The sequence below is a fragment of the Embiotoca jacksoni genome, unplaced genomic scaffold (genome assembly GCF_022577435.1).
Source record: "Embiotoca jacksoni isolate LCO1_2020_lvr unplaced genomic scaffold, fEmbJac1.0.p SCAF_14, whole genome shotgun sequence".
In the NCBI taxonomy this organism is placed as follows: domain Eukaryota; kingdom Metazoa; phylum Chordata; class Actinopteri; family Embiotocidae; genus Embiotoca; species Embiotoca jacksoni.
The window spans coordinates 13225951-13253328 of record NW_027185274.1 but is presented as its reverse complement, the minus strand read 5'-3'; the positions used below and the strand labels follow the sequence as shown (position 1 = coordinate 13253328).

At 38.2% G+C, this 27378-nt stretch overlaps 1 protein-coding gene across 1 annotated transcript in view; it reads right to left on the bottom strand.

Annotated features, from left to right (window-relative positions):
• Positions 1-1759: 1759 nt before the first annotated feature.
• drd2a (dopamine receptor D2a) overlaps positions 1760-27378 on the bottom strand; it is a 38625-nt gene continuing 13006 nt past the window's right edge. Inside the window, exons 2-8 of the mRNA XM_069148072.1 lie at positions 18944-19254; positions 12259-12368; positions 7736-7872; positions 6341-6549; positions 5329-5415; positions 4646-5033; positions 1760-4128 (exon numbers count right to left, since the gene is read on the bottom strand). Coding sequence (XP_069004173.1) covers positions 3932-4128; positions 4646-5033; positions 5329-5415; positions 6341-6549; positions 7736-7872; positions 12259-12368; positions 18944-19222 — 1407 coding nt within the window. The 5' untranslated portion in view covers positions 19223-19254 and the 3' untranslated portion in view covers positions 1760-3931. The remainder of the gene's footprint in view (positions 4129-4645; positions 5034-5328; positions 5416-6340; positions 6550-7735; positions 7873-12258; positions 12369-18943; positions 19255-27378) is intronic.

Genomic DNA, 27378 nt, shown 5'->3' with positions numbered 1-27378 from the left:
ATTTGGAGCCAGGCCAACATTATTTTAATATTAATGTAATGTTATTACATTAATATTAATTATTTTATTAATTATTAATTATAATTAATTAATGTAATGTAATTAATGTAATCTAAAGTTACTTAGACTAGCTGCCGACAGAGAGAAGCAGTCGGCAAGAACACAACGCCAGATTAGATCGACCAGAGGCACATGCTGCCAAACTCTCTGCTGCGGTTGTTTTTTTTCCCACTGTAAACTGGTCCTTTACCTTGATCTGCCCACAACGTAACAACCAATCACAGCAGAGCCTCCATCCCACTGTTACCAGCACCAGCCAACAGCACACCAGCAGCTTGTGACAAGTGCCGGTGCGCAAGAAAGAGTCACGGTACACCAAAAAGTAAAATGTAGAAGTACCGGGACGGGGTCACTTTGAGCACTGTACGCAGGGGAATAAAATGTAAGCACTACTGAGCCAACACTTAAAACGTGTTTAGTTAAAAGAACGGTTCAACATTTTTGGCAAAAGATCAACAGTGAAAATGTAAATTCAAAAGCACCTCTGAAGCTCATTCAATAACAGGTTGTCTCTTGTTTCTCAGCGAAGAAATGGTGAGGCCCACAAATGCCCGTGAAAGTGCAACTAGTTGTTTTTACAGTTTGTTTTTTGTATAAATGAAACAAATTGGACTGTGTTGAATATCGTCAGCTTTATAGGTGAATATTTTGTCTTTTTGTACTTTGGACACAACCAGCCTTGCTGTTTTTGTCTTCTAGTCTTAATGCTGAGCTGAGCTGATTTCAACCGGCTCCAGCTTTAGATTTATTGTACGATATGAGAGTGGTATCTAGCTATTTTTTCAATTGTCAGTCTATTCCTTTAAAGCAAGAACAATCTGTTTCAACAACAAGGAATATTTTTTAGGAAGACAAATAGTAGAAATCAGTGTTTTATTAATTAATACACCTTTTACGAGCACTGCTTTCCATACTGTTAATAGTCATTTACATTTTAAAAACAAAAAACAGTTGAATTCTGTATTTCCTGAGTTTCCAGTGAGCAGACAGCAGCTGCAGCACTCACCAAAGATGATAAATTGATTTGAAAAGCAAGAGCTTTTCATTCTGTTCTGCTTGTCACGAGTTTGGGATTGCTAACAGCAGGAGACAAACTTTAATATCATGTTGTTGTTGTTGTTGGTGCGTGTCAACTTGGTGTTATGATTTTTTTTCCTGAAAACGATGCGATGCTGGACCGTCTTTGGTTTCACTTTGGTCATCACAGGGACTGATAAAATTAAATGAGAGTGTCAGTGTCACTGGCAGCTACTCATGAGAGTAGAGATTGCATTTCACAGGCACAACAAAGGCATTACAACATTCCCTTCTTGTCCAAGACATCGTGATATCCATCCACTGGACGTGTATTCTTAATCCTCAAGTATACATGACACCTCCTAGAAAGTTTTGTTCAGCCTACCTGTTGAATTGTTGACTACTTCTCCACAATATTGTATGGTCTTGACCTTAGTATGTTAAGAGCCCTGAGATGACATTATTTGGCACTATATAAGTCCATATTCAGGGGTACCAGTAATCCTCTGTGATACACATGTACTTACTAACACGTAATACAACAAGCAGTCGTGATAGAGCACTCGGGACAGTGGTTTCATAGGCGAGACATGGAACAGATAAAACAGCTGAGAGTCCTGAGCAGGCGGCCACAGTATTGCTTCTGCAAATGTTCTGTTTCACAAAGACTTGCAACACTAGATTGTGCATTTCAAAAGAAAACTAAACTTTATTACAAGAAGTACCACATTTTCAGGCTACATTTTCTCTTCACCAGTCTTACAGGTATCAGACTCAGGTGTGTGTTGTTGAATAAATGACAACAATGGACACAAATAACACATTTTCATGAGCAACTGGGAAGTGAGAAAGTTCATACCTCAGAGTGGGAAAATACCACTGAACGCTAGTTTAACTGGGAATATCCCTCCAGGACACTGGGAGATTTTTAAGACCGAAAAATAGGTTTAACGTCACTTGACATGGCAGCATTTGTAGTGAAAGAAAAGCATGTACTTGCTCTGAGGTTAAATAGCCAGACTTGGTTAGTCCAGCCTACCTAGTTTGCTTGCTGTGTAAAATATTTAAATAAGGCAGTACATTGTACAAATGTAGTGTACAAATAATATTGACCTTTTGCGCTCCATGTCATCCCTGTGTTGATTTACATGGTTGTTTGTTCCTTTTCTGTATTCTGACAGCAGAAACACAGCACATTTTCTGTGGCCTGCCATGTTGCCTGCTTTGTGAATGCTCTCAATTTGGAAGTAGGACGTTCCCAAATGGAAATGTTCCCAAATTACAGCTGCCTGAACACATGATTACCAGTCCAGGTACATTGCAATTTGAAATATGCTTTTCCCTCTTGATTGTTTGCTGGTGCTATTAAAACATAAATCACTCTTCCCCAGGAGGGACTGAACCTATTGAGTTAGTGACACACATAAGTTGGATATCATTGTACCTGATGAAGAGACAATTTACCCCTGAGACACTTTATGTAAACAAACTATAATTTGAAAGGGGAGATTGCAAGACAGTCACAGAGCTTTGGGAAACAGAGAGATGTGCATGTGATTTGCACACTGACGCTCATTAATATTACCCTTTTTGTCCTTATTTTCTCTTCTGAATTTTAAAACGGTTTTATTTTTGTATTTCACTAAGCTACAATATTCATCAAAACATTAACATGTGTTTGTTCATAATAAGGTCTTTAATGTTGAACTGAACATAATGCAATAAGTGTCACCCAAAACAACATACATGTACAACGTAAGTATTGCTGTAACTGTCATTTCAGTTTTGCCAAGTTTACCTCATTCTTACTCAGCAAAGGCCCCAGGGTGCGGCTTAGGGGTTGCACATATCCACATGATTATACCTGGAAACCGCAAAGTCCACACAGAGGTCATTAGTTTGCTCTGGAACAACTCCACTGCAGCAATGCTCAGAGTTTCTTCCAGTAAACAACATTACTCAAACTGCAGACCAATCCAGGGAGCTGCTGAATAATGACAAGTCATTTATGGGTGCATCTGTACACACACAGCCAACACTGATGTCCATGTGGCACTTAACAATGTATCTTAACTTCATTTATTGGAGATCTTTTTAAATTTTTTGTTAAACATACATTTCATGAAAAGTCCAGTAGAGGAGCAGTGTAGCATGCATCACATTTCCATTGCAGGCATATAATCACAGTTACTGTGTTGAGAAAAATTATATAGGCTATAGTACAGAAATAATAATAATAATAACAACAACAACAACAATAATAATAATAAAGGATTTTTTTCAATTTATAAAATTGCAAAAATTTTGATATTGTCTTTGCCACATTATACAGCAAGTAAATAATCTCATCTTTAACACACATTCCAATCAGTGATAGATTTCAAGAGTAAGAGCTGACGTATCAGTTTTAACACTGACAATGAACACTGACTTGATGTCTTAAAGATTTGCACACACACAAAAAAAAAATTCTATCATCAAAACAAAGTACACACAATAAATAGCAGTTTGTCACTTGCATGTGTGTGGTATACACAGATGACTCCTTACATGACAAGCACAAGAGAACAATATTACCTTTTTTTCTCTCCAGGAAACAGGTCATTGTTACAGACATTTCTTGTTTTACATTCAGTGATTTGGAGAACAGGACTCCACAAACAATTCACATATAGAGCCAACATGCCTTTAAGACACTGTCAGTTTTTTCAGTCACTTAACTCCCTTACTTTAAAAAGCAGATGGCAGTTTCTCCATGTGATGCGTTTCCCTTGACAGGATGAGGTATTTGCCAGAAGAGATGCTTGTATTCATCCCTTCCCCCTCAGTCTGATCAGATAAGTGATGTTGTAGCTTAGCAGTGCAAGATCTTAATGAATGCCTTTCTGAACTCAACATTAAAGGTGGTGTATATGATGGGATTTACAGCACTATTCACGTAGCCCAGCCAAGTAAAAGCATTATACATCTCAGCGGGAACCTTGCATTTGGTGCAGTGGGTGTTCAAGATATGTGTGATGAAAAATGGCAGCCAGCATATGATGAATACACCTGAGGAGATACAAAAACAAATGGAAATATTAGAGAAAGACAGAGAGGGTGAGGAAAGAGAAGAAGAATGAGGCTCTTATCTTGGACCCAAATATAGGTGGATTTCCAATTTCCATTTGTTGCATCACTGCCTGACTTTGTTTCCAGGCTGTGTTTTAGATGCTACTAAGAAATTTGAGGGGGAAATAAAAACTTATGTAAAGGCAGATAATTACTTAAGGATGGGAGCTTGTGCAGAAAAACTAGAATTACAAATTAACCGAATGACTTGTGGTAACTTAGAAAATAAATCAATGCTTTATCTTCATGAGTTTGACCAGCCCACTGGTTTGATGCTGTGGTCACTGCATGTCTTTCATGTTCGAAGTGGATAACAGAACACAAAAAAGCTTGTAGAAATGCTTTTGCGGTGTAACTTCATATAAAAATCAACTGATGAATTAACTTCATTGTAACTGTCTTCAAATCTTGTTTAGTAAATGGAAAAAAAAAATCAATAACAAGTGTACCAACTTACCAAGAACGATGGCTAACATCTGAGTTGCCTTCTTCTCCTTCTGCTGGGAGATCTTCCTCTTGCTCATGGTTTTAACAGAGGTCTGAGTCTTGCCATTAGGCAAGGCCTGTGTCTGGAAGGCTTTGGCTACAATGGGTGTTGGATCCTCCAGGTCCTCCTTCGCAGGATCTCCATTCTTCTCAGCTTTCTGGCCCTCCTCAGGGGGTGTGGGAGGTGCGGAGGTGGGGCTAGCATTGCCCTTGTTGGGCATCAGTAGCTGGTGGCTGGTGGCCGGAGTGTTTCCGAGAGCACACTGTGGCTGCTGCTTCTGTTTTTGGCTGTTGCTGCTGTTGTTCAGCTCATCCAGCTCCAAATCTTCCCCCTCATTGACTGCATCTTTAATGAATATCTGAATAAAGGTCAGAAAACATGGATTCATGTGGTATTTTTTTGTTTAAAAAAAAAGGTGAATGTTAATGAATATACAGCACATTGTGATACTTTGATTCTTCATTTTAGCTTTACGGTGCTCACAAAAGCAGAAAGTCGACTTTTAAACCTGTATTTTCTTTCAGAAATGAGGGAAACTTCAAGGTGACACCTTGCTAAATCCTTATGGGCAAAACATATATATTTTTTTATTTATTCAAGTTTGAAAGAAAAAAAAGATTAAAAAAGAAAAAAAAGAAAAGAGGAACACATACCACTTTCTTCTTATTGACAGGAAAACTCCCATTAGATTTAACAATCATGGTGCACAACCTCACATCCTCTGGATGAGTGCACTTATCCTGAAGGGAAAACAGCTGTGTCAGGCCAGGAGAGGGTACAATGTCAAAGCAACTGACAAAAGGGCTGTCTAAGCACAGAAGCATAGGTCTCACTGCCTATGAGGTCAAATGAGGCAACATTGAGCTCTGGCAAAGAAAGGCCATTCCACAACAATCTGCCGCTTCAATTGCTCCTGAAAACCCAATCCATGAACCTGACGGTCTCAGGAATTGTCAACTGAGATTATTTCTCCAACATGAAATCACAGCATTAAGACTAGAATAAGCATGTGACTAATGTAGCGCACGGGATCAAGAGCATTACTTGGTTTCCTGTAGAGAGCCCATTAAGTTTCACTATGTCAGGAAAATCAATAGCTATAAAAGCCAAAGGTCATTTGTGGGCCATAATAATTAGTGTTGCGTGACGGCTTTTGACAGTGAAATGTGCCAGTTGATGTAATATTGAGACTACAATGGGTCTCCTGGAAGGAACCATTTACAGAGGTTTTTATTAACATATGGGGTGAAAAAAATGCTTAATGCCTTAGGTGTCACGTAGCCTTGCTGTTTCAGTCCCTTGCCTTGAATGTTATCCATTGTGTTTTCAAAGAAAATCAATCTTCTTCTTGTCTGTGTTTCTTCCTTTATAGTGTGTTGCTATGTAATATAATGCCATCAAGTATAATTGGGTAGAGACATTTATTGATTGCAGTTTCATAAAGAAACAGATGAACTGAAAGGGCAAAACATTTCTACAGTATGTTCTGATGCTTTTTTACAAATTGGTTGAAAATATATAATGCTAAAATATTAAGAGGCAAGGAAAGATAAAACAAATAATAAATAACTCTGCTTTTATGAAGGTGTAAATCAACTCCAGTTTTATATTGAAGCCACAAAAGTGCTATCTGTAAACAGGAACCATATTGCTACAGCAGCTCACCTTCAGCGACGTCGCCACATCAGGGTCGGCAGCCTGACAGACACGCTGCTTTGGCTTTGTGTTTACACGTTTTCTGCGCTTCCTCAGGACCACATAAATTTGCACATAAACCAGCAGAGTAATAATGAAGGGAACATAGAAGGACACAATGGAGGAGTATACCACAAAGGCTGGATTGGCGATCACACAGAGAGACTCATCACGAGTAGCTGTGGAGAAAACACAGGGTGAATAAAAACTTCAGACTGCATGCTCTATTTTACCCTAAAGTATTTATTTGTGTGTGTGTTTGTAGTTTTGTTGCTAGTGTTCTCCTGGGAAAACTTTCGACAGTAAAAATGAAACCTTTTTTTGGCTTGAGCCTACGTGAGCTCTTTTAATTTGATCGCTTGGAAATGCATCCAAAAATGTAAACACTTGGAGGTCATTCACACAGTTTTTTTTTTTCTCCCTCCCACTCCACTGCAATCTCAGCTCTCTCAGAGCTGCCTTATATTCTCATGCAGAATTTTGCCACATCTGGTGCCGCACATAGAGATCACATCATCCCTATTTTAGACTCTCTGCAGTGGTTGCTTGTTCATTTTAGATTTTACTTGTTTACTTTCAAAACCAGACAAAATCTGAGCACTGAGGTGGCAGGTCTTTGGAAAGAGTTGTCCTGTTTGTCCAGCTTCTGGACTCGAGACCAAAAAGGACCAAGTGAACTTCAGATCGTAAAGGCAGCTGAAGATCAGGCATCAGCTGTTGCCACACAGACACAAATATAAATATATAGAAGACACAAACACATGTTAGACTGTGCTGTGTGTTTGAAAATATAACAACAAATTTTAATTGCATGTATTTTATGTTTGTTGCATGACTTCAGGCTCCAGAGCTGCTACCTCTGTGGTTCCTGCAGCTTACATCTGCAGGCGCTGTTTGTCTGCCATGTCTGAATCATGGCTGAATCGACATCACACTTCAAGGGATGAGTGAAGCTTTAGGGTGCAGGAGTTGGTCAGCAACAAGTTGTAGCTCTCAGAAAGCCTTTAATAAGAACCGCTTTAACAGTAATCCTCCATTGAAGCCTCTGTCTTGCAGAATAAGCAACCTAAAGGCCAAAAGCTGACTAAAGGTTTGGTACAAACTATAAAGTAACAATTCTACTCACCTTTATAACTTGCTGTACAGTATTATAGGTGTAATCGGGTGAGGACATTGTCATTCTGCCTTTTCTTAAGCAACCATTTAAAAGTTAGCTAACAATTCACAATTGGTATGAATCTGAAAGTTAATACTGTACCGTAGTGTGCAGGGAATGTACAAATAAATAATACAGTACAGCGTCACATTCAAAAACATCTCTGTTTTAAAGACTGCAGAGCAGATATGAATTATTCTCTCTCTTACCTGTGTTATTTAGGCCAAACAATAGAGGACATGATATGGCGAAGGACAGCACCCAGACCACAGAGATCATTACTGTGACCCGTCTCCTGGAGCTGTAGCGAGTGTTGTACAGCATTGGCAATGCAACTGCTGTGTAACTGTATCGGGTGAAGAAAATATAGCCGCCATAGTTAGAATATATGAAAACATAACTCCTCTCAACCAGACACCAGCACAAGCATGACAGGCTCAACAAAGGTTTGCTCTACTTACGTATGTACAGTACTTTGAATTAATTTATTTTTATATATGGCTACAAGTACCTTCTGTCTGTTTCCTTTCTCTATCAATGTAATTTTTTGCTGAAAGCACAACAGAGAACATGAAGCCTCCAAGAGGGTTAAACGAGAAATGTTGCCTGTCATTATTGATCAAATCCTTTCCAATGGCGAGCTGGCCCTTTGGAAACAGTTATGTGCTGGAGACTTCAGTCCACATGAAAATGAGATCCTGTAAAGCAGGCTGTGCGTGTTCCCCAGTCTCTCAGAGAAGACCTATAATTTAACCCTGCTACAATGGTTGACCTTATTAGTAAACTTGATGTAATCACCAGGAAATGCACAGCTTTTTACAGTGCATTGATTTTTGTGTTATCTGGGTTGAAAGGCAAGTGGGTAAGGCTTTTAAGAGACTTTTCTGAATAGGTTTCTTTATGAAAACATGCAAAGAAAATTAGGGTGAATTTAAGATGATGGTTTTATTGCATGTTGTTATTGACAATGCAATAAACTACACAATATGCAGTGCTTAACTTCTCGACCAGTGCTCAAATCTGGATTAAATACTTGCTTGTTCTCACTGGCATTTCCAATAATCCAATAATTTTAAAGTTGATTCTATTCATATATCCTCTTGGGTTGGTTTGCTTGATATTGTTTTTACATTTTATCTAATGTTCAATTGTTTCATTGATTAATTAAGCTGTGTTTCAAGTTTATTTCATTTGCACTGGTTCTGTCTGATGTGGTGCAGCACTTTTGATGTCTAAAAATGTGCTATACCAATAAACTTGACTTGACTTCATTTACCAAGCGTCATTTTTTGGTGTTTTAATTAATAAAACTGAAATTATGTGTATTTTCAGAACGCTCTGACAGTTCAGTAATTTCCTGATTATGAAATATGCTTTTATTTTGCTGACATGCACAGAGCACTTGTGCACAGGTGGGACGAGAGATGCAAACAGGTGGGAGGTTAATTAAAATCAGGCTCCAAAACTTGATACTTGATAAAAAAAAAAAAAAAAAAATTGCACCAATTGACTGATGCTTAAAATGTAAATTAAACCACTTGAATTAATCACTCACGAACCAGCATAGGTGTTTTAGCTGGCAAAATACATTTAATGTGGTTTCAACAGGAGCTCAGATAATTCAGTCTGCACTGATCTGTCAGTTCATATGATGCATACTTATAGAATCTCTCATCCACAGCAACTTTATGCTGCATTAAAAGTTTCTCCTCCAGCAGATTAAATCCGTGCAGCCATCTAAAGGCAAAAATGCTAGATGAGCAGCACCATAATGGACAACCATTATCTGTGCTTACATATATTAAATTGCCTGAAAATAAAACCATCTTGCAATATAAAAAAAAATCCCACACACATCTACATGCATTAAACCTATAATGACTCAGCATTCTGCTGGGGAGACATCGGTTCACAGTGGCTTTTTCTTTCAAACTTTCTTTTGGCTAAAAATAGTTTTAAATTTGATTCTTCATGCAAATACTGGTGTATTACATTTGACAATATGACGTGACCATCAACAAGTGAGATACAGTGGAATTAGAACAGATGTAATTTAGAATAGATTTAATCATGTAGTATAAATAACTTAATCTCCGTTTTCTATTACAACTGTATATCCTGACAACACCATGCAGACAAAAACAGGATTTCTGGGAGAAGCTTCTTTCTATTTGTTGAGCTGCTATTGTCATGTGTCACTGTGACTGGCACATCTGTTTCAGAGTAATGAAGCCAGTAATGTGATTGCTGGCAGTCTACTTATTAATCACACAGGCTAGAATTTGCATTTCACTTCATCGAAAGCCTCTGCTTTTTGCAGTACTGCACCCGTGATCCAAAATGCAGATTTGGAGACACGTACACAGTCTGTGCGTCCAATACTGACTGCTTGTCATTGCACTTGCATGGTTTAAATGGGTATTTTGGTGAAAAACACAGAATTTGTAAAACTTTATGAACAAGATGACTTCACAGCGTATCTTTTAAGATCTATTTTCAAATGGCAGTTTAATTTTCACATGATTAAAGGAAAAATGTGTGCTGCATTAGATGAATGGTTGTTACCAAGAGTGTGAAAACATGTGACATCCTGCCAAGCTCGAGCAAAGTATTTGTGAAGGTGTCTATGCTTTTCTGTGCACCAAAGTTCCAGGCTGTTCCACTCATATTCTTACAGTCAGTTAAATAGCTCCAATAATTACATGGGAGAAACGTCCAGGACAATCCAAACCCTTTTGTTTTCTTTTTAGAATGATCATAATTGTAATTTATGTGATATTAATTCGATTAACATTGAAAACTGCAACTCTATGCAATTATATAAATAGTTTTAACAGACTTTAGTTTTACTTACTGTATTTGGAGTATTGTACTGCATATGAACACACTCAAACAAGACTAAATTGATTAAATAGAAATGTAAAAAAAAATTGCTTACTTAACTTAAGGTGGTTGCTAACTGTTGTGACATCATCATCTTCTTAAATATTCGATTGCATAACAGGACTCACTGAATGCATTGTTAGAGAGAAGTGTCTTCTGATTCACCTTTAAAACTGCCTGCTTTTTGGCAAACATAACTGGAGTTCTCAAGTTAGAGTTGGCATGTATATATTCACATCACCTCCTACACAAAAGCAGTTTGTTTTAAGCCACTTTGTCTCCTGCGCCTATAGAGGAAGTAAGTAGCTGGTTTGTCATTGTTGCAGGATATCCCAACTCCAACTGCCTAAAATGTATTCATCCAAGAGCGTAGGCTTGCGTTTACATGCAGATTCACAAGAAAATAGAGCCCATAATTTGCACCACATTTGTAAATAAGACCAAAGTTAACAGTGAGAAACATTCTTTTGATGCAAAAATTACAATGCTGCCTGAAGCTACAGAACTGATTAAACGAAGCACATTTATCTGTGACTGTTATCTGAACTTTTACTAATAAGCATCATATGGGCGGGCCCTGAAATGTAATAAAGCCAGGTGAAGTGATTCTTGATTCTGTCTCAATCATCTGATCTTTGATTAGTATTCACAAGTACGCAGCAAGCAAGCACAAGTCCTATGGACAATATTTGAATATAAATTTAATTGCTACTCCTATTCGCTTGTACACTCATTTACAATACACACAAACAACCAAGAGACTATTCAGGATTTGTAATTAGATTAACAATCTATCCACAATCCAGAGTCATTTATATTCTAATTCAGTCACATCAATAAGAGTTGAAATTCTGTCCATGTGTGAGCAAATTGGATTTTTTTTTTTGTTGCATGCTGATATAAAATGAAAGTGTAGCCAAGCAGAAAATCGCATAAGATTATACATGACATATATACAGCATAAAATGAAAACGAAGGAAAGGTAATACCCTAACCAATCATCAGATATATTCATTCAAACTCCCACACTTTCAAATCATTTTCTTGTCGTCAATATTAAATGATGACATCCTACAGTTTGAATATCCAAAGCTTTACATGGTCCTCAGATGAACAGTCTCCCAACCTCCCCTGTGTAACCTCCACACTGCAAATGTTTGGACCTAATTCATCTGAAACACTGTCAGTAATCACAGAGTCGTCATGTCAGTTACACAACTACATAAGTGAATTCATATTTTTTTTATGAATCCAGGAGGATGAGTTGTTGTGACAACACATAAGGTATTGTCCTTGCACATTTTCTTAAATTGCGCTTTGCTTATTTGTGTACTGATTTTAAGACGCTTTAATCTTAACAAGTGACTGTTTATGTGCAATGGGTCGCTTGTAGTGACAGAATTACTACCAGACTCTTTAGTTCTCTCAGCTCTACACAGCATTTCAGCATCTTTTAGCTCATTGTTTTGGTTTCATTGTGAAATTAGATTTCAGTCCCCTGTGCACCTGTCCTATAAGCGTTCATCATATTATTGACAATTTTTAGTTCCAAAATTGCTGCAATTTGTCATTTTGTGAAATTCAGATTAACAAACATGGAAAATCTAATAATTAGGATGAGTGTCACATTTCCAGATAAATATATGGAAAATAAAGGTGTGTGTGTATGGTGTTCGATCCGTGTCTGTAAAAGTCATTTAGTCTGTAAATAGACACTAAAGCTCTGGTGTTCATGCACCTAAAAGGTAGCAGTTGTCCTCTGTTATTGAGAAGATACAAATTTCTGTGGAAAATCTATGCTGGAATCATGACAGGCAGGACTAAATAATCTGTGCAGTGGCAAACTCACCGATCAATGCTGATGGCACAGAGATTGAGGATGCTGGCTGTACACATCATTACATCCAGAGTGACAAAGATGTCACAGTGGATCTTGCTAAAGCGCCACTCTCCCACCACCTAGAAGAGAAGAACATCAACACATGTCGGTTTATAGCAGCAGTCACCAGAACAAAGTCACCACACTTGACAAATAAAAGCAGCTCCTTGGCAGAAAGAATAGGTTTTCTTCTAGCAAAAAAGCCATCATGATAGTCAAGCCTTCTTGTATATATATTTTTTAATTATTTTTACCCCGGTAACACAAAGAGAGGAAACAGAGAAAATCTGAACCATAGCAAGAAATAAGTTCAAAATGATAAGGATAAAAGAACATAATTGGTCTCATGAGGAGATCATTTGCAAGCAAAAGAACAACCAGCATAGACATTTTAAAGTAGACACACAATCCAACTGATTTGTTACATTGATGCTATCAAACGAATACATCTGACACTTTTTCCTGGCAGACGTGAGAATTAAACACTATAGAGTTTTTCAGAAGTACAGATTTCCTCAGTGTTAGTGAGATAATGATCTTTTTAACATGCACCCTGGGCTACAGCTCCAGGTGGCTTTACGGTGGAAGACATGATCGACCTATTTGTATTCATACCACTGATGCGCTCTGGTGCATGGTCAAATCCCATGGTGGAACTAGTGATGCTCTGACAGGTTTGATGCCGCCCACCTTGCCTGACTCTACAGCCTCCCTGTTTCCTCCCACAGCTCTGAAAAGGATAAGGGAGATGTGTGTGTCGAGAAGCAGCTCCTGCCTCACTGTAGCAGATTAATCTTTGTCCTGTGGCCATGTCTTTATCAAATCAAACCCCATTATTAAAGAGCTGTATGTTGCTGATGGTGTGCACAACTCTAACAGTGATTGCAGAACTGCAGACTCATTACTACTGTCTCACTGCAGCAACCTCTCGCTCCTTTTTTCTGCAATGTCCCAGCCTTTCGCTCTTGACATTTGTGCTCTCAGTGGTTAACACTACCATATTGTTCTCTGCATTCATTGAGTCTCTGCTAACTACACTCAGTTTCTTGTGTTCTATCTTTACGTCAGTATATAGGTCGCTCCTCTCAAAGCTTCTCCAATGCACCAGTACAATTTTAGATCCTCATCAGTGTTATAGCCCAGAACAAGTTTAAAATTTGGTTAGCTCTTAAGAGATGAACTCATATATATTCAACTGCTTTTTACTGAATAATGTCACAGCCAATGAAATCAAAACAAATGTATGCTCAGAAAAAGGATAAACATTATGGCAAGTTGACTATGGGTGCACATTTTCTCTTCAGCTTAATGTATAATTCAGATTGTGCATATGTGCATATCATAATTCAGAATGCATCAGCATTCCAAAGAATTAATTTGCAAAGGCAAGGAGTTTAAAAATTGAAAATGCAGTAAAGAGAGATGGGCATCTGGGAAAGGGATTATTTAAAATCAGGATGAAATTAAACTACATCACCCCGCTTCTTTATATATATATATATATATATATATAAAAAATCAATAATAATAATAATAACAATGATGATAATAATGATAAGAAAAGAATATTAATATGGGAACATTCAAAACAGAAACACATTAAAACAACTGGACAACCGAATAAGCTATTAAACAGCTCATACATTGTCTCATACATTACATGTCAGCACCATAACGACAAATAACAAATTTCATCATTTATCTTCGTGTTACAGTGTTGGATGGACTTTATTTGTGTGAATTAATTACATCTTGATATAAATAGACAAACATAACAATACTAATGTGTTTTCAGGTCTCTTGTGATCTTAAGGAAACTACTGTCAGCATAATACAATACTTTGTAAATACAATATTTTGAATGGAATATTTATTGAAGGGAAACTGTGCCACTTTTCATTTGGATGCACAATCAGTGTTGATGATAAATGTCAAATGAGGCTATAAATGCCTTAATAAATTGTCTCCAAGAAGCAGCTGCAAAATCTGTTGTTCTTCTGGCACCAGCAGCATCATTTCACGTGTACAGTGTTGTGGCCAGAAGAGCTACCGGCTAATTGAGATTTCTGGGTATCCAGGGTATGTTCTCTGGATGCTGTGCTCCACATCGCAACGGGGACAAGCAGTTTTCTCAACATGTTGTGTTGTTTGTGTTTACAATAGCTCGTCAAGCTGAAAAACTCAGCTTTCTCAGTCAATGTAGCAGCTACTGAGGAATTTATTGCTTCAATTGACAACATGCACTATCAATACAGTGTGAATATCCACATAAGTGGCAAAAATTCCCTTTAATGAAATCACTTCATGTTATTTTGAGGCATCGTTTAGCCTAATAGTCTTGAAAACGGAAACCTGTCAAATGGAGAATGAATCAGTCCAACTTTAGTGGTCCCTTTTTATAGTTCAAAAAAGTGCTTTATAATGCTTTGCTACTTGTTTTTATACTGAAACAAAGAGGAAAGGAATCACCCAGGGGCATCAGCATCCATGTTTCATTAAATTCCTGTGTTGTTAGTAGTAAAGCTGGAGTGCTATATAAATAAACATCTGTTTCACTCAAGCCCTTTCCAAACGAGTTCATGCAATGTTGACGTGTTTCTCAGTATACAGTTCGTTAAACTAGTATGGCCACGTGAATGGCCATGCTCTATGGACAGAGTGTGCGTGCACACCAGAAATTTGGGCCAGCTGAGACTTCCGGTTTAGCCCTATGCTAACTTAAATGTGAATAAAACAATTTAATCACATCACTCTTCTACACTGTCAAATGTTATCAGATCAAATCAAATTCTTATGGTGAGGTGAAATAGGTCATTTTCCATGGGTTGTGATGCTCAAAACAATTCATCCACCGTTTTATTATCATAACCGTAGTGATAGTGTAGCCCAAAGTGGAGTCTATGATATAAGCATGTGTAATTACTTTTACTGGCAGATGGGGAAGGCAGTGTGTTCTTCACTGCAGGTTTTAAGGATCACATCCACATTGAAACTGACTTTTCAAGGTAAGTTTACTATACTGATAACTAACTAGATATCAAGAATGCTAACTGACATTAGCAGTGCTGGGTCAATGTTTGTTGACTTGCTCGTTCAACAGGCCAAATTGCAGGACAAGATGTGTGTTTGTGAGACTTTAACAGGAAAGCTCTTGTGAGTATCTGTTAGAAGTCTGGCTGTTGTGCTAGCAGCGTGCTGTCTGGTTGTGTGTGTGGATGCATTATAGGAACTGGATACCATGAGTGGCCATTGTGAAAATTTAGCAGCAAGGCTGAGCGGGACCCCTGCTCGTACCTCAGAGCAGATGTATGCCAGGTGTGTTGCATTAAAGCAAAAACTAATATTAGAGATGACTGCAGTGTAAGCTTCACTGTGGACAAACTCTGTCAACACAGGGTTTATTTCAATTATTATTGATCAGCTACAGAGGATCATGAAACCAACTGTACATGTCTGTTTGAGTTTCTTTTACTTCTCAAAAAATATAAACTTAACAACGGGATGCATTTTCCAACCAGGGCCATCAATCTGTTCTGCCAGCTGTCTCTGGTTCCCAAACAGACACTCGGAATGAACGTCAATCACAGAGCCTGACAGCAATCCCGCAAAATTCGTTAAACAGCCTCAAACACACAGTTTGAGCTGTCTTATCTTCAAACAGGTGTTTATTTGTCTTGTTCAAAACCATCCACAGCCTTCATTAAAAGCCTCTGACCACATCATTGGAGCTAATAGCCTACTATGAGCTATCAGGCAGATTTACTTCTTGGAAAGTTTTTTATCATTTTCCGCCTATTACATTTGTGATTCGTGCAGTTTCAAGCTTTGAAAAACAGTTTTTTCCTTTTTTTCTTGGTTGGTCATTCAGACATCTGTCTATTTCATGGAAAAATATGGAGCACCATCCTGATACCAAAACTAATAAAATTCAGATATATTTTTCTCAAAGATGACCAAACAAGCGCAGCAGACAAAAATGATAGGTTCTATTGTTTCCCAATATTTAAAGTTTCCGAAAGAAAAACAAACAAACAACAACAGTGCACTTTTATTCACCTTGATTTTAAAAACATGTGGTTTAAATCTTAATCTCAAGTCATACATAATGTTCCCTCCATATGCTCTCTAAATCAGTTACACTTGACAGAAAGTGAAAATTGCATTAATTAATGCAAATTTAGCATTTAATAATAAAGGGCAAGTTGAACACTGTGCCCACACTGTGACTAAGCGCTCAATGTTATTCATGCTGCATTATTAACATGGAAACTCAGTCACAGCCATGGTCAGTGACACCACAATTAAAAAGAATAACATTTCTAGATAAAGAAAAAATGTGAATGGGGTGAGGTCAAAATACTGTCTTTGGTCCAATAAAGAAGAGACAAACATAATATTGTTACCGTGAAGTGTGTTTGTTGTCACTATCTGTGCATATACATATTTTCAGATGTCTCTGATGGAAGAAACGTGTTCTGAAGAACGTGAAGTGAATAATTTAAAGAAATCTCAGCCAAAGCTGAGCTGTTGTGAGCTGTGATTCCTACAATTTACAAGGTCAACCTCACTCAACACGCACATCTGGAGATTATCATTCAACTGCCTGGTATTTACTGATGTGAACTGTGCGGCAATCGGAAATATCAACACTTCTACTAAATCATTTCTTGTTTGTAATATTTTAGACCAATCCAGTTACTACCGTCTCAGTTTATCCCACTTCACATTAACAGGAGGCCTGACTGCCTGAGAGGGACATGCCAAAATCAGTATCTCTTTTCCAAACACATGCTGGGTAATCCAGTTTGACTTTGACAGCACTTAGTTCTCGGCATTTTATTGTGAAGAGGACTTCACCCCACCAATTGCTGTTATTAGCCATTGTGGATATAAAACAGATCAAAATTAGAGTATGTTTAGTTTGAATGCACAAAACTGCTTAAATGGGGCTGCTTTCCATAAAACTCCAGAATGGGTTGCAATGGGAAACCAAAAATACTGCAGTTTGTGTGAAAAATACCAAACGTGCTCAGTCAAACACTATAAAACTGTAATCAAGTCTTAGCCTAAATAAAATGATTATGATATCATTCTGTGTACACAGGTATAATTGTGCGACAAAGTTTGTGATCTACATAAACAGATGCTGAGGGTAACGGCCGAAACAAAAGAGGCCAACTACTACAGTAAATGAGTAAATTCTTGTAATCTAATGCTATGTTTGTATGTAACTGTCAATGTTTCAAATGTCTTATTACAGAGAGTTAGCAAAAAAACCCATCTGTGCACTTAAACTATACACCATCAAAGACTCGCTTCTCACTTTTTTTTGTGCTATGATTTCAAATTCAGTACTTCATTGAGAAAGTTTTGCGTGGCAATTTGAGCCTTTGATATGCGGCTGATTACAATTCAACTCTCACTTTTTCAATCTGCTTTGATGTCGGCTCCCCTCTGTGTGTACCCAGCTGCCCACAGCAACAGATGAAGCAAGTATTTCTGGTAAAAACAAACACAGAATGCAGGTTGCATACTTTATGAATAAACAAGCTTCAGTCCTATAATTATTACCAATGATCACACAATTTTTTTTGGTTGTTTATTTGTACAAATTGAAAAAATAGTTCATTAGACTCTCCACAGTCGTACGATCACTGTTCCAGTGACACATTTACAAACAGGCTTCAACTATGACACTCTATGGATGCACTGTAATCTGATCAGAGCGATAATCATCATGACTCACTGAGAGAGAAACAGGAGAATAAGAGTCCCTGTAGTCTTAAGATTGCCTTTCTCTACATCAGACAGCATGACCTAAAGCCTAATGGTCAAAAATAACCCCAGGATGGAGAAGACAGATACAAGAGATGAGTAAAGACAGAGATGGAGCGAGGTTTTTTTCATCCTGATTGCTATTGATTTGGAAGATTAGAGATGATTTTATGCTTTAACCAAGTCTGTGTTCTTGTTTAGGTTGTAGTTGATGTAGGCGCTGATGTGTTGCGTGAAAGAAAAATAGGTCTTCATCATCCCACACCTGAGTAAATGACGTATCCCAGAATTAGGAAGAATTATTCATGAACATCTGATTGAGCAGACTGATCTGACATTTTGGCGTTGTCACTAAATGCAGGTACAGTAAAGGCCTTTGACTGATGCAGGATGTTTACAAGGCAGATGTGAACACATTTTTTGCCTTCACCTTTGTTTCACCTTGAGTCTCTGACCTGCTGATAACTGGGCAGCTTGCTGAAATCAATCCATTTTCAGCAGTATTTCACCGGCACCAGCTTTCACGTAAACACGTGACGTATGCACAATATGCTTTACTAGTTTTCAACCTCTATGTACATGCCAAACTGAAGGCTGGTCATTTTCTTTGAAAATACAAAGCTTTCAGAGCTGATGTCTTTGTGATATCGGAGATCAAATTAAAAAAAAAAAAAAAAGTTCTCTGCAAATCTTGGATTTATCAATGATCTATTTCTTTGGTTTTCTCATGCTGTAATACACAGAGAGAAAAAGATCGAAGAGGGTCCAGACATAGGGAGAGCATGTCTGCTACATAGGGCATGTCAGACTTTTTATGTCTCTTTGAATATTTATAAAGTGTGTATACGTATATGTGTGGGAGTGTGTGCTTTTGTACTACCTCTAAGTAGACGACCCAGGGCATAACCAGTGTGGCCACCAGAAGGTCAGCGACAGCCAGGCTGACAATCAGGTAGTTGGTGGTGGTCTGCAGAGCCTTTTCTCTGGACACGGCCATACACACCAGCACGTTGCCGAAGACAATGACAAAGATGAGCAGAGTAAGCAGCATGGCGTAGTAGTTGTATGGGTGCTTCTGCTCTGGATCTGTTTCGTTGAAGCTCCATGTTCCATTATCGTAGAAACTGTCATTGTAGGCATAGTGGGTAAAGACATCCATTAGCTGTGAGTGACGAAGGCCAAGAATGGGCTCTGCAAAACATGAGGACAGAAAACAGCATTTCAATCTTTTTGTATTCATTGTGTTCATCTGAATGTTTGCAAACAGGAAAAAATGTTACAGGAAAATGCATTGCGATAATCGTTATTCCTGCAGGAATTGCTTTAGAGAAGCAGCTGCATGAATTAATGGATCAATCTTTATTTCGAATTATAGTGACAATTCCAAATGTGAATAAAATGATACAGAAGGTCTCTGAGACGTGTCCACTTGATCAAATGACAGCTATGGAAACCCTGGCATCTTCAATTAAGCAATTCATTTATAGAAATGGTTGGAATTTGAATGCATCCTGCCGATTATAAAACTTGAAGTCTGCATTCAGCACAGCATAACACCAGGTTTTACCCCAGTTAAGAACGTTTTTTTTTTGCAGAAATCAGAACCATTTTTGTACAACTAGTGAAAATATTCTAACACAACATGAGATGTCATCTCATCCCTTTCACAACGAACCTTGTTATATAAAGGTAATAAAATGCGAATCTATTTTTATTGCAACATTTTTTCGAAGGCTTTTAGTCTTCTCTTCGAAGCAAACAGTTCAGTTAACACTCAGATCTTCATATCAAAACATCCACGTGTATCTTTGAGGGCTAGCCGATAGGATGAATGTTTTTCCATTCTCATTCGAATTTAAAAATGTTTTTGAAACCTGTATCGTTTGCATCCATATTTAAATTTTGTGAAAGCCTTCTTACTGCCGTCCTGTTGCAGGTGCACTGCAACACCTCTTGGTACATAATTATTCCCACTGGTGATCTGTTGGCAGGCATTGTGATTATACAGTATACTGAACATGCATCGAGATGTGCATGCTGGCAGAGCACGTGATAAAACAACAAGCCAATCATTGAAATATTGCTAGACAGCACTCTTAATGGTAGTGCCAGTGGTAACTGTTCAGGGGTCAGTTACCATGTGATAACATGATATCATAAGATGCTTGTTTTTCAACAAAATATGCACCGTGCATAGGTTTTAGGCATTTTGCATCAAAAATAATGGCATGAATACCAATACTTTTTATTTATCATTTAACTTTATAAAACATGCTGTAAAGAGAAAAGAACATAAATCAATATTTGGTGTCTCTTTGCCTTTCAAAACACATCCAATTCTACAAGGTTTAGTTGTGTACAGTTTTTCAAGGTTATTGACAGGTATGTTGTTCCATAAATCTGCATGTCTTTTGCAGATTTAGGCTAAATTCTGTCTCTTAATGTAATCCCAAACTGTCTGGATGATGTAGAGATCAGAGCTCAGTGGGGGCCACACCATCATTTACAGGTCTCTGCTCTTCTTGGCATTGATTCCAGCTATATGTTTGGTGTTGTTGTTATGCTGCACACAAGATCACACACTTCCTTGATGGTATACCAAATCAGTACTAATTATCTCAGGGGCATGTGGTACAACTACTGGCATTTGAACATAATTTATTTTTACTTTGTTTGATTTTTTTTTTAAAATTTAAATTGTTTTCGCGGGCCCACTGTTATTGCCAGGTTGTTACAATCAGATGAAACAACTCCATTGTGGAGGCCCCCTTGTCCTGCTGTCAACATTATGCAAGTCTCTGCGAAAATAAAGATAGATACTTCAAATGCTTTCTCACTTCGGATTTTTATCTGTTTTGAGACATCTAAATAATCTATGCACAACATATTGACTCACATTATCAACACATCTTCCTCTGTCTGGAGTTTGTTTTTCTTGATAAACAGTCAGTCGTTAGTAGAGCTCACGTACTAAATAAATCAACAACAACCAAACATCTCTCCCAATGAATGAAAAATTAACAGGAAGCCATGATCACTTTGAAATTTACATTTTTTTTTTCTCAATCATTGCATTATGCACTGATGCATTCAATTATGAATTTTAATCCCACTAAATTAGGGAAGAATATCAATAAAAGTACAAATAATACCAGTAAAGGTAGCGATAAGTATTGATTCTGATAAGCAGTATCAATCCTGGCAACAGCCAAAAATATCTCTAGTGATAGATCTGAAATAAAGGAAAGTGCAACATTTTTTTTTTGCAAAAGTATCGTAAGTATAAACAAAAAAGCAATGTATTGTGTCATGGTAGGATCGTGTTACTGATCTTCCCTTTACAGACAGATCACCCTATTAAGCAGCAACGTGCTGGAAATACAGAGTTCATTACATGAAGAATTAAAGAGTTTATTGTTTTATGTACAGTGCTTCCCTTCCATTCAACAGCGGAAGAATGTGATAACAAGACAAGGTCAAAACCTTGAATTTGGCTGGGCCGTGTGTTTCATTTGGCGGGGAGAAGCTATTTACTGGCTGGTCTACACCCCTACCCTTACCTATGGGCATTAACTTCTGGTAATGACCGAAAGAATACGATCTGATGAGATGCAATTCTGCACTATGAGACTAGTTCAGCGCCTCACTAATTTGAATACCGAAGAGTTTGATGGTGTTCACCATCTCCACCTGTGTGCAGCGGTTATGTGCAGCTCATTACTGGCTTACGCACATCTACTTAGTGTTGTTGGTGTTGAAGGAGAGATTGTTTTCCTGGAAACAGGTCACCAGGTTTGTCACCTTCCTTCTGTATGCTGTTTGAGCCACCACAGTGACAAGTCCAAAGATTGTAGTGTCATCTGCGGATTCGATGACACTGGTGTTGTTCTGCGGGGCAACACAGGCGTTCTTGAACAGACTGGAGAGACGAGGGTGTAAGACACAACCCTGGGTGGCCCCAGTGCTCATGGTTTGTATGCTGGATGTGTGATTGCTGATTGTGACTGACTGAGGTCTATTGGTTAAGGAGCCCAGGAGCCAGGAGCAGTGCGTTTTTGTAGGTCCAAGTGTTTTGAGTGTTATTATTAAGTTTTGATGGAATGACTGTGAAATGTTGAGCGGTAGTCAATGAATTGCATTCTTACATAAATGTCCGCAAGCTCTTAATGTGAAAGGACTGAAGAACTTTTCACCAAACTGGAGAGTCTAAAACAGTGGTCTCCAACCTTTTTTCCTCTGAGACATAATTTGACAAAATGAAAGATACACTGCTACCTGGTAGCTCACAAGCTACTGGTTGGAGACCCCTGGTATAAAGTGTCTGATATGTTCTTCTATGGATCAAGACTAACCTTTCAAAACACTTCATCACAACTACGGTCAGGGCATCTGGCCAGTAATCAATGGAACAGGTCACTGCACTCTTTTAGAAGGTTGGGGATGGAGGTGGTCGTAAAGCAGGTGTGTACAGTAACTTGTGCCAGGAACAGGTTGAATATGAGTGCAAAAACATCAGCCAGCTCTGATGTGCTCTGAGGGCAAGGTCTAGGATGTCATCTCGGCCAGTCGCTTTCTGTGGGTTTACTCCAGACAGAGTCTTATTCACCTCAGTCAATGAGAATTGATGCAATAGGAACAGCGTGCTCTGTGCACTCTCAATCACCATGGCCTTTCTTCTTGGCCCATCGTTCAGTGCATCAAAGCTGCCATAGAAATCTTTCAGTTGTTCTGGCAGTGGGTGACTGATTATTTACACTCTACTCTTGTTCTGATAGTCAGTGTTGTGTTGTAGGCCTTTCCAAATTAACTAGATGTTTGCTTTTACAGTTTCCAGCTGAATTGTCTCAGCTCCCTGAATGGATCTACGCAGGCTGGCCTTGTTTTCCTCAGTGTTGCCTGAAACATATTTTAGTTGGGGTTAGACGGACTAGTGTTTTCACTGCAAGTGCTGATGTGGCTGGTTACACCCTCAATATATTCCTTGATGCCATTGTGCGGTCTCAACGGTAGATTGAGTGTGGATGTAGCTGTACAGCCGAGGCAGGCATGTTGTCTGAAAGCCAGCTCGTTTCTTACATAACAGATTTACTGAGTTTATTGTAAAAAAATGTTTTTATCTTGCCCAAATATCATACTATATCTAATATGTAACATAGTTCTGGGTTATGGTTATAGATTGTTTACTTTGATGTGTACATGTTAAGTGTTTGATAACAACATTACTGTTTCCCAGTGTATTTGACACTAAAAGTCATCTTGTTCTCAGTTTTGCCAGTCATACAATGAATCTCTGCAAACTAAATAAAGCTGTAAGACAAATTTTTAGAATGAAAACAAAATTCATGGGCACATCCTATTTTACAACAGGCTTAGCAGTGCATTTCCCTCATACCCATCTAGATTAATGCTTATGTCATCCTGTACTTTCTCAGCTCTATTTTCACTCCTCCTTCTCTCTCACTCACATAATTGGTTCGACGGCTTTTGAGGCTGCAGCTGACAGAATCTATTTCAAATCCAAATCCGCATTTAAATAATTTTATCTCTACATCTAACTTCATTTTCACTACCAAACAATGATTTTCTTACCCTAGTAATGTTTCTGCAGAGGCTGTTTATCTTTATCGCTTTGCTAGGTTATCACTGCTATCTGTCAATGTTATCGCAATCGTTCCTTCTTATTTTCCCCTTTTCTCTTTTTTACTGGGGCATTTCAAATAGTACTTTTGCTTGAAATACCCATCCATTTTAGGAGAGAAAAAAAAGGTTTTACTCAGCTACATTACTTGACAGCTATAGTTACAAGGTACAATTAAAAAAATGTTGTCAGTGTAGACATGGACATCCAAGTACTATTTTAAAATAAAAAGTTGTGGTATTGCTATGCAATGTTTCCTTTCGTTAAAACAGTGCCAAAGGCAATATGGAGCTCACATCCAAGTTATCTTTAGTGAACCTAACATGTTAACCCACATTTCATGTTTTTCAGGCAGTAGTTTTCTTTATGGTTTCGTTAATGAATGTCATCTTTTTATCAGGGTTCTCGTCACCGTAGATGTCTGAAAACACTCCACAGCCTTTTGACACCTGCTTGTGCTTAATTTGGCGCTTCACCAGCAATCCTATTTCCCATTTGTTTCATCTATCAATTTAACGAATGAGTTGTAAAGGTCCTATTTTTGAGATGCTATTGTGTCTTTACAGACCTATATGAGCACAAAGCATTCTCATCCTTGGGTCCTTGAAAGTATCTTGATCAGAACATTATAAAGGACAGGATGTCAGGAATTTGTGAATTTTTAATAGGGTCTGGTAAATCCAACCTACGGAGCAATTCAATGTCACTGCACTGATGAGGCTACTTATACTTGTGAATATAAATGACATCACTTCTGCAGCGGGAAAAATGGTATTTCCATATTGTGTGTACATACAGTAATGCAACTAACAGAGTAGAGCAGAGTACAGTACAGTGTAACACCAAAGACCGAGCATCTTTCGATTTCATTTCTTGAGCCGAGTAGAGTTAATAAGAAAAGTTACCAGCGGAGGGCAAAGGGAAGCCTCAGAGCAGAAAGAAGAAGACAGATTAAGTGAGAAGTGGTGAGAGAAGAAAGACAGGGAATCAAAGTGAGGGAAGCGTGCTTCCGTTAGGATGTAAGCATTGCTCTCGGGCACCAGTCTGTGTGCGTACCCTGCAGATTCCCTGTGCTGTCTAATCTTATTTATATGCCCACTCTACTTCCTCAGTTACAGTACGTGAGACATTTCTCACTGCTGGCCTGATGGCTGCTGCTTGCTTATATGAACAAAAACCTGTGCTCTCTCCCTGCTGCCTTAAATAAATTGTATTCTTTCAATGCTGTCCTCTGTGACCTGTGCCTGATTGAAATAGATAATGTCCTTCTGACAGGTAAATTGGAGGTCACGTTCATTGATCAAAAAAATAGATTCAGTGTCTTTGCACGCAAGGAATGTTCAACAAAGTGGATACCTGCCGAATGCTAAAACATAAACCCGGTCCCCGTTTTAATGAAGTGTGAATACCATAGTCCCTGCAGTGTTTGTACTGCACTTACTTTGCTGTTAAGCCTTACTGGAGAGTTTCAAGTGATCTTATTTTATTTTATGATTCTAATTATGAGACTAATAGACCTTTGAGCATTTTTACAGTGTTTGTATGTACTTTGGATCACTATAATGTAACACAGATCTCTTCCACCTTTTCACAGGCACCAAGCGCTAACCAACAGAGACGTCACCCATTGGTCTGTGAACTCCTGTTCAGCATTTCAGCCATCACCATTTTGCTATTTTCGAGCCGGAAGTGACCATATTTGGACGAGCTGGGGAACAGCGAGCGGTGGATCTGACCCAATCTGATTGTAAACCCATCTATAGCGGAAACCTGACTGCACCACAGTCCTGTCAATCAAATAGACACGCCCCCCAAACATGCCACTTTTAGAGGCTTTATATGTAATTAACGATGGGATTATTTTCAGACAGACCACCAGAAAACTAGTGACACCACAATGACTCGTGTAAAAAGATTTATTGACTTTGTGTCCAATGAGAGAAGATTTCATTAAATGTGTTTGCATTAAGGCTTTGCATTTGTGTGATTGTTCTTATATAGTGAAACCTTTTTAGTGTCACACAAGCACAGAGATATGATACAACATGAAATAGTAGTTTATGAGTAAGGTAGAGTAAAGACCTCATTATCAGAGAACAGGATTCCACTTGTCTGGTTCAAGACCTCAGAGTCACTGCCAACATCTCAAATCTTAACTAAACTATTTCAAGTTTCTCTCATGAATAGCTGTTCTCTTGGCTGGGCAACAGCCAGGCAGCTTCTCAGGAATAAAATTGAGAATATTAACAAACTGCGAGTCCAGCTGCGAGTCCAGAGTCAAAATGAAATAGTAAGTTGTTAAATGTTTTAACCACGAAAATATTACCTCAATCTTCTTGACTCTACTCTAAAACCGCTAATTCAGCTACTAATGAGAATGAGTTCATTCAAACATTGGTCCCAGTAATTGGTCTGGGCAAAACATTTAATGATACTTTTAGTCTGAATATCAGCTTCATCAAAGAACAGGCTAAAACCAGAATAAATAAGGACTTTGATCTGAGTATTAAGATGAGAAGTAAATCAGTTATATCTTCTGATCATTTTTTCAATGCGAAGCAAAGCTTAGTTTTGATGATTTTGAGCAAACAAAAGCCTGAGCCAGAAAGAAAAACTCTTGGATAGGGGAAGCCTCAGCAATTGGCCTACTGCCCGGTCTGGTGTCATTATTCTGTGTGATTAGTTCATGGCACTGAGCCCAGAATAGAAGCTTTAAACAGAAACTTCAGACACCAGTTTCAGTAAGTTTCTACATGTATGCCAATGCAAACTGAGAATTACAAAGTAAATGGGGCTAGAAACAAGCCGACATTGTCACAGCACACACCACTTTTGTGGTTCATTATGTTTAATAATTTGAGGTGCGCCAATAATTAACCATCCATCTCACTTTTTTGACTCTTAAATTTGTGCCTTTTGTTTTAGTCATGTCAATTAGGGGCCATAGCGAGCAGCACCAGGACCTGTCAGTAGTGTTGCAATACTTTGTATTATTATCCTCTCTGCTCAGAAGTTTCTGTGTCCTGTGGAGTGTAAATGAGAACAGCAGCCAAGCCGGTGGGAAGAAAACTCGGACATAAACTCAGAAAATGACTGGGGTGCGACAAGAAGCTTTAACTTCAAGTGGTATTTACAGTCACAAATAGAAACTCAAGTAGCCTACTGGGTGTTCTTCAGATCCTTTTTAAAAACCTTGCCGTAAACAAAGCGTGAAAGCAATGACAAAAAAAAGGAGTCAAGCGGACCATTATAGACGAAATTATGTGAAAATTGTTGCACCAGTTGCATCATATTGCTACTAGATGTGTAATAAAAGTTTGAATGTGCGTTGACTTCAACGGCTGTAACTTTTTTTGAGCATCTTGTGTTTATGCATTGGACATCAAAGCTGCCAGTATCCTGGTGAACTGAAGAGCCCAGCAGAGTCATAAAATGTTAAATTCAATCTGACGTGTAGTGCAATGCACTTTTCAGTTTAATGTTATGCTCACCAGCATAAATGTACAAATGTACATAAAGGAGTCCATAAAGGTGCCCAGGAATGCATTTATATGCACTGACTGAACATAATATAACTGTTAATCACAGTTACAACAGTGACATACATGATGTGTTTATACTTTATTTCAGTGCTCACTTAAGATCCAGTTCAAATAGGATTGCCACACTATTTTAAT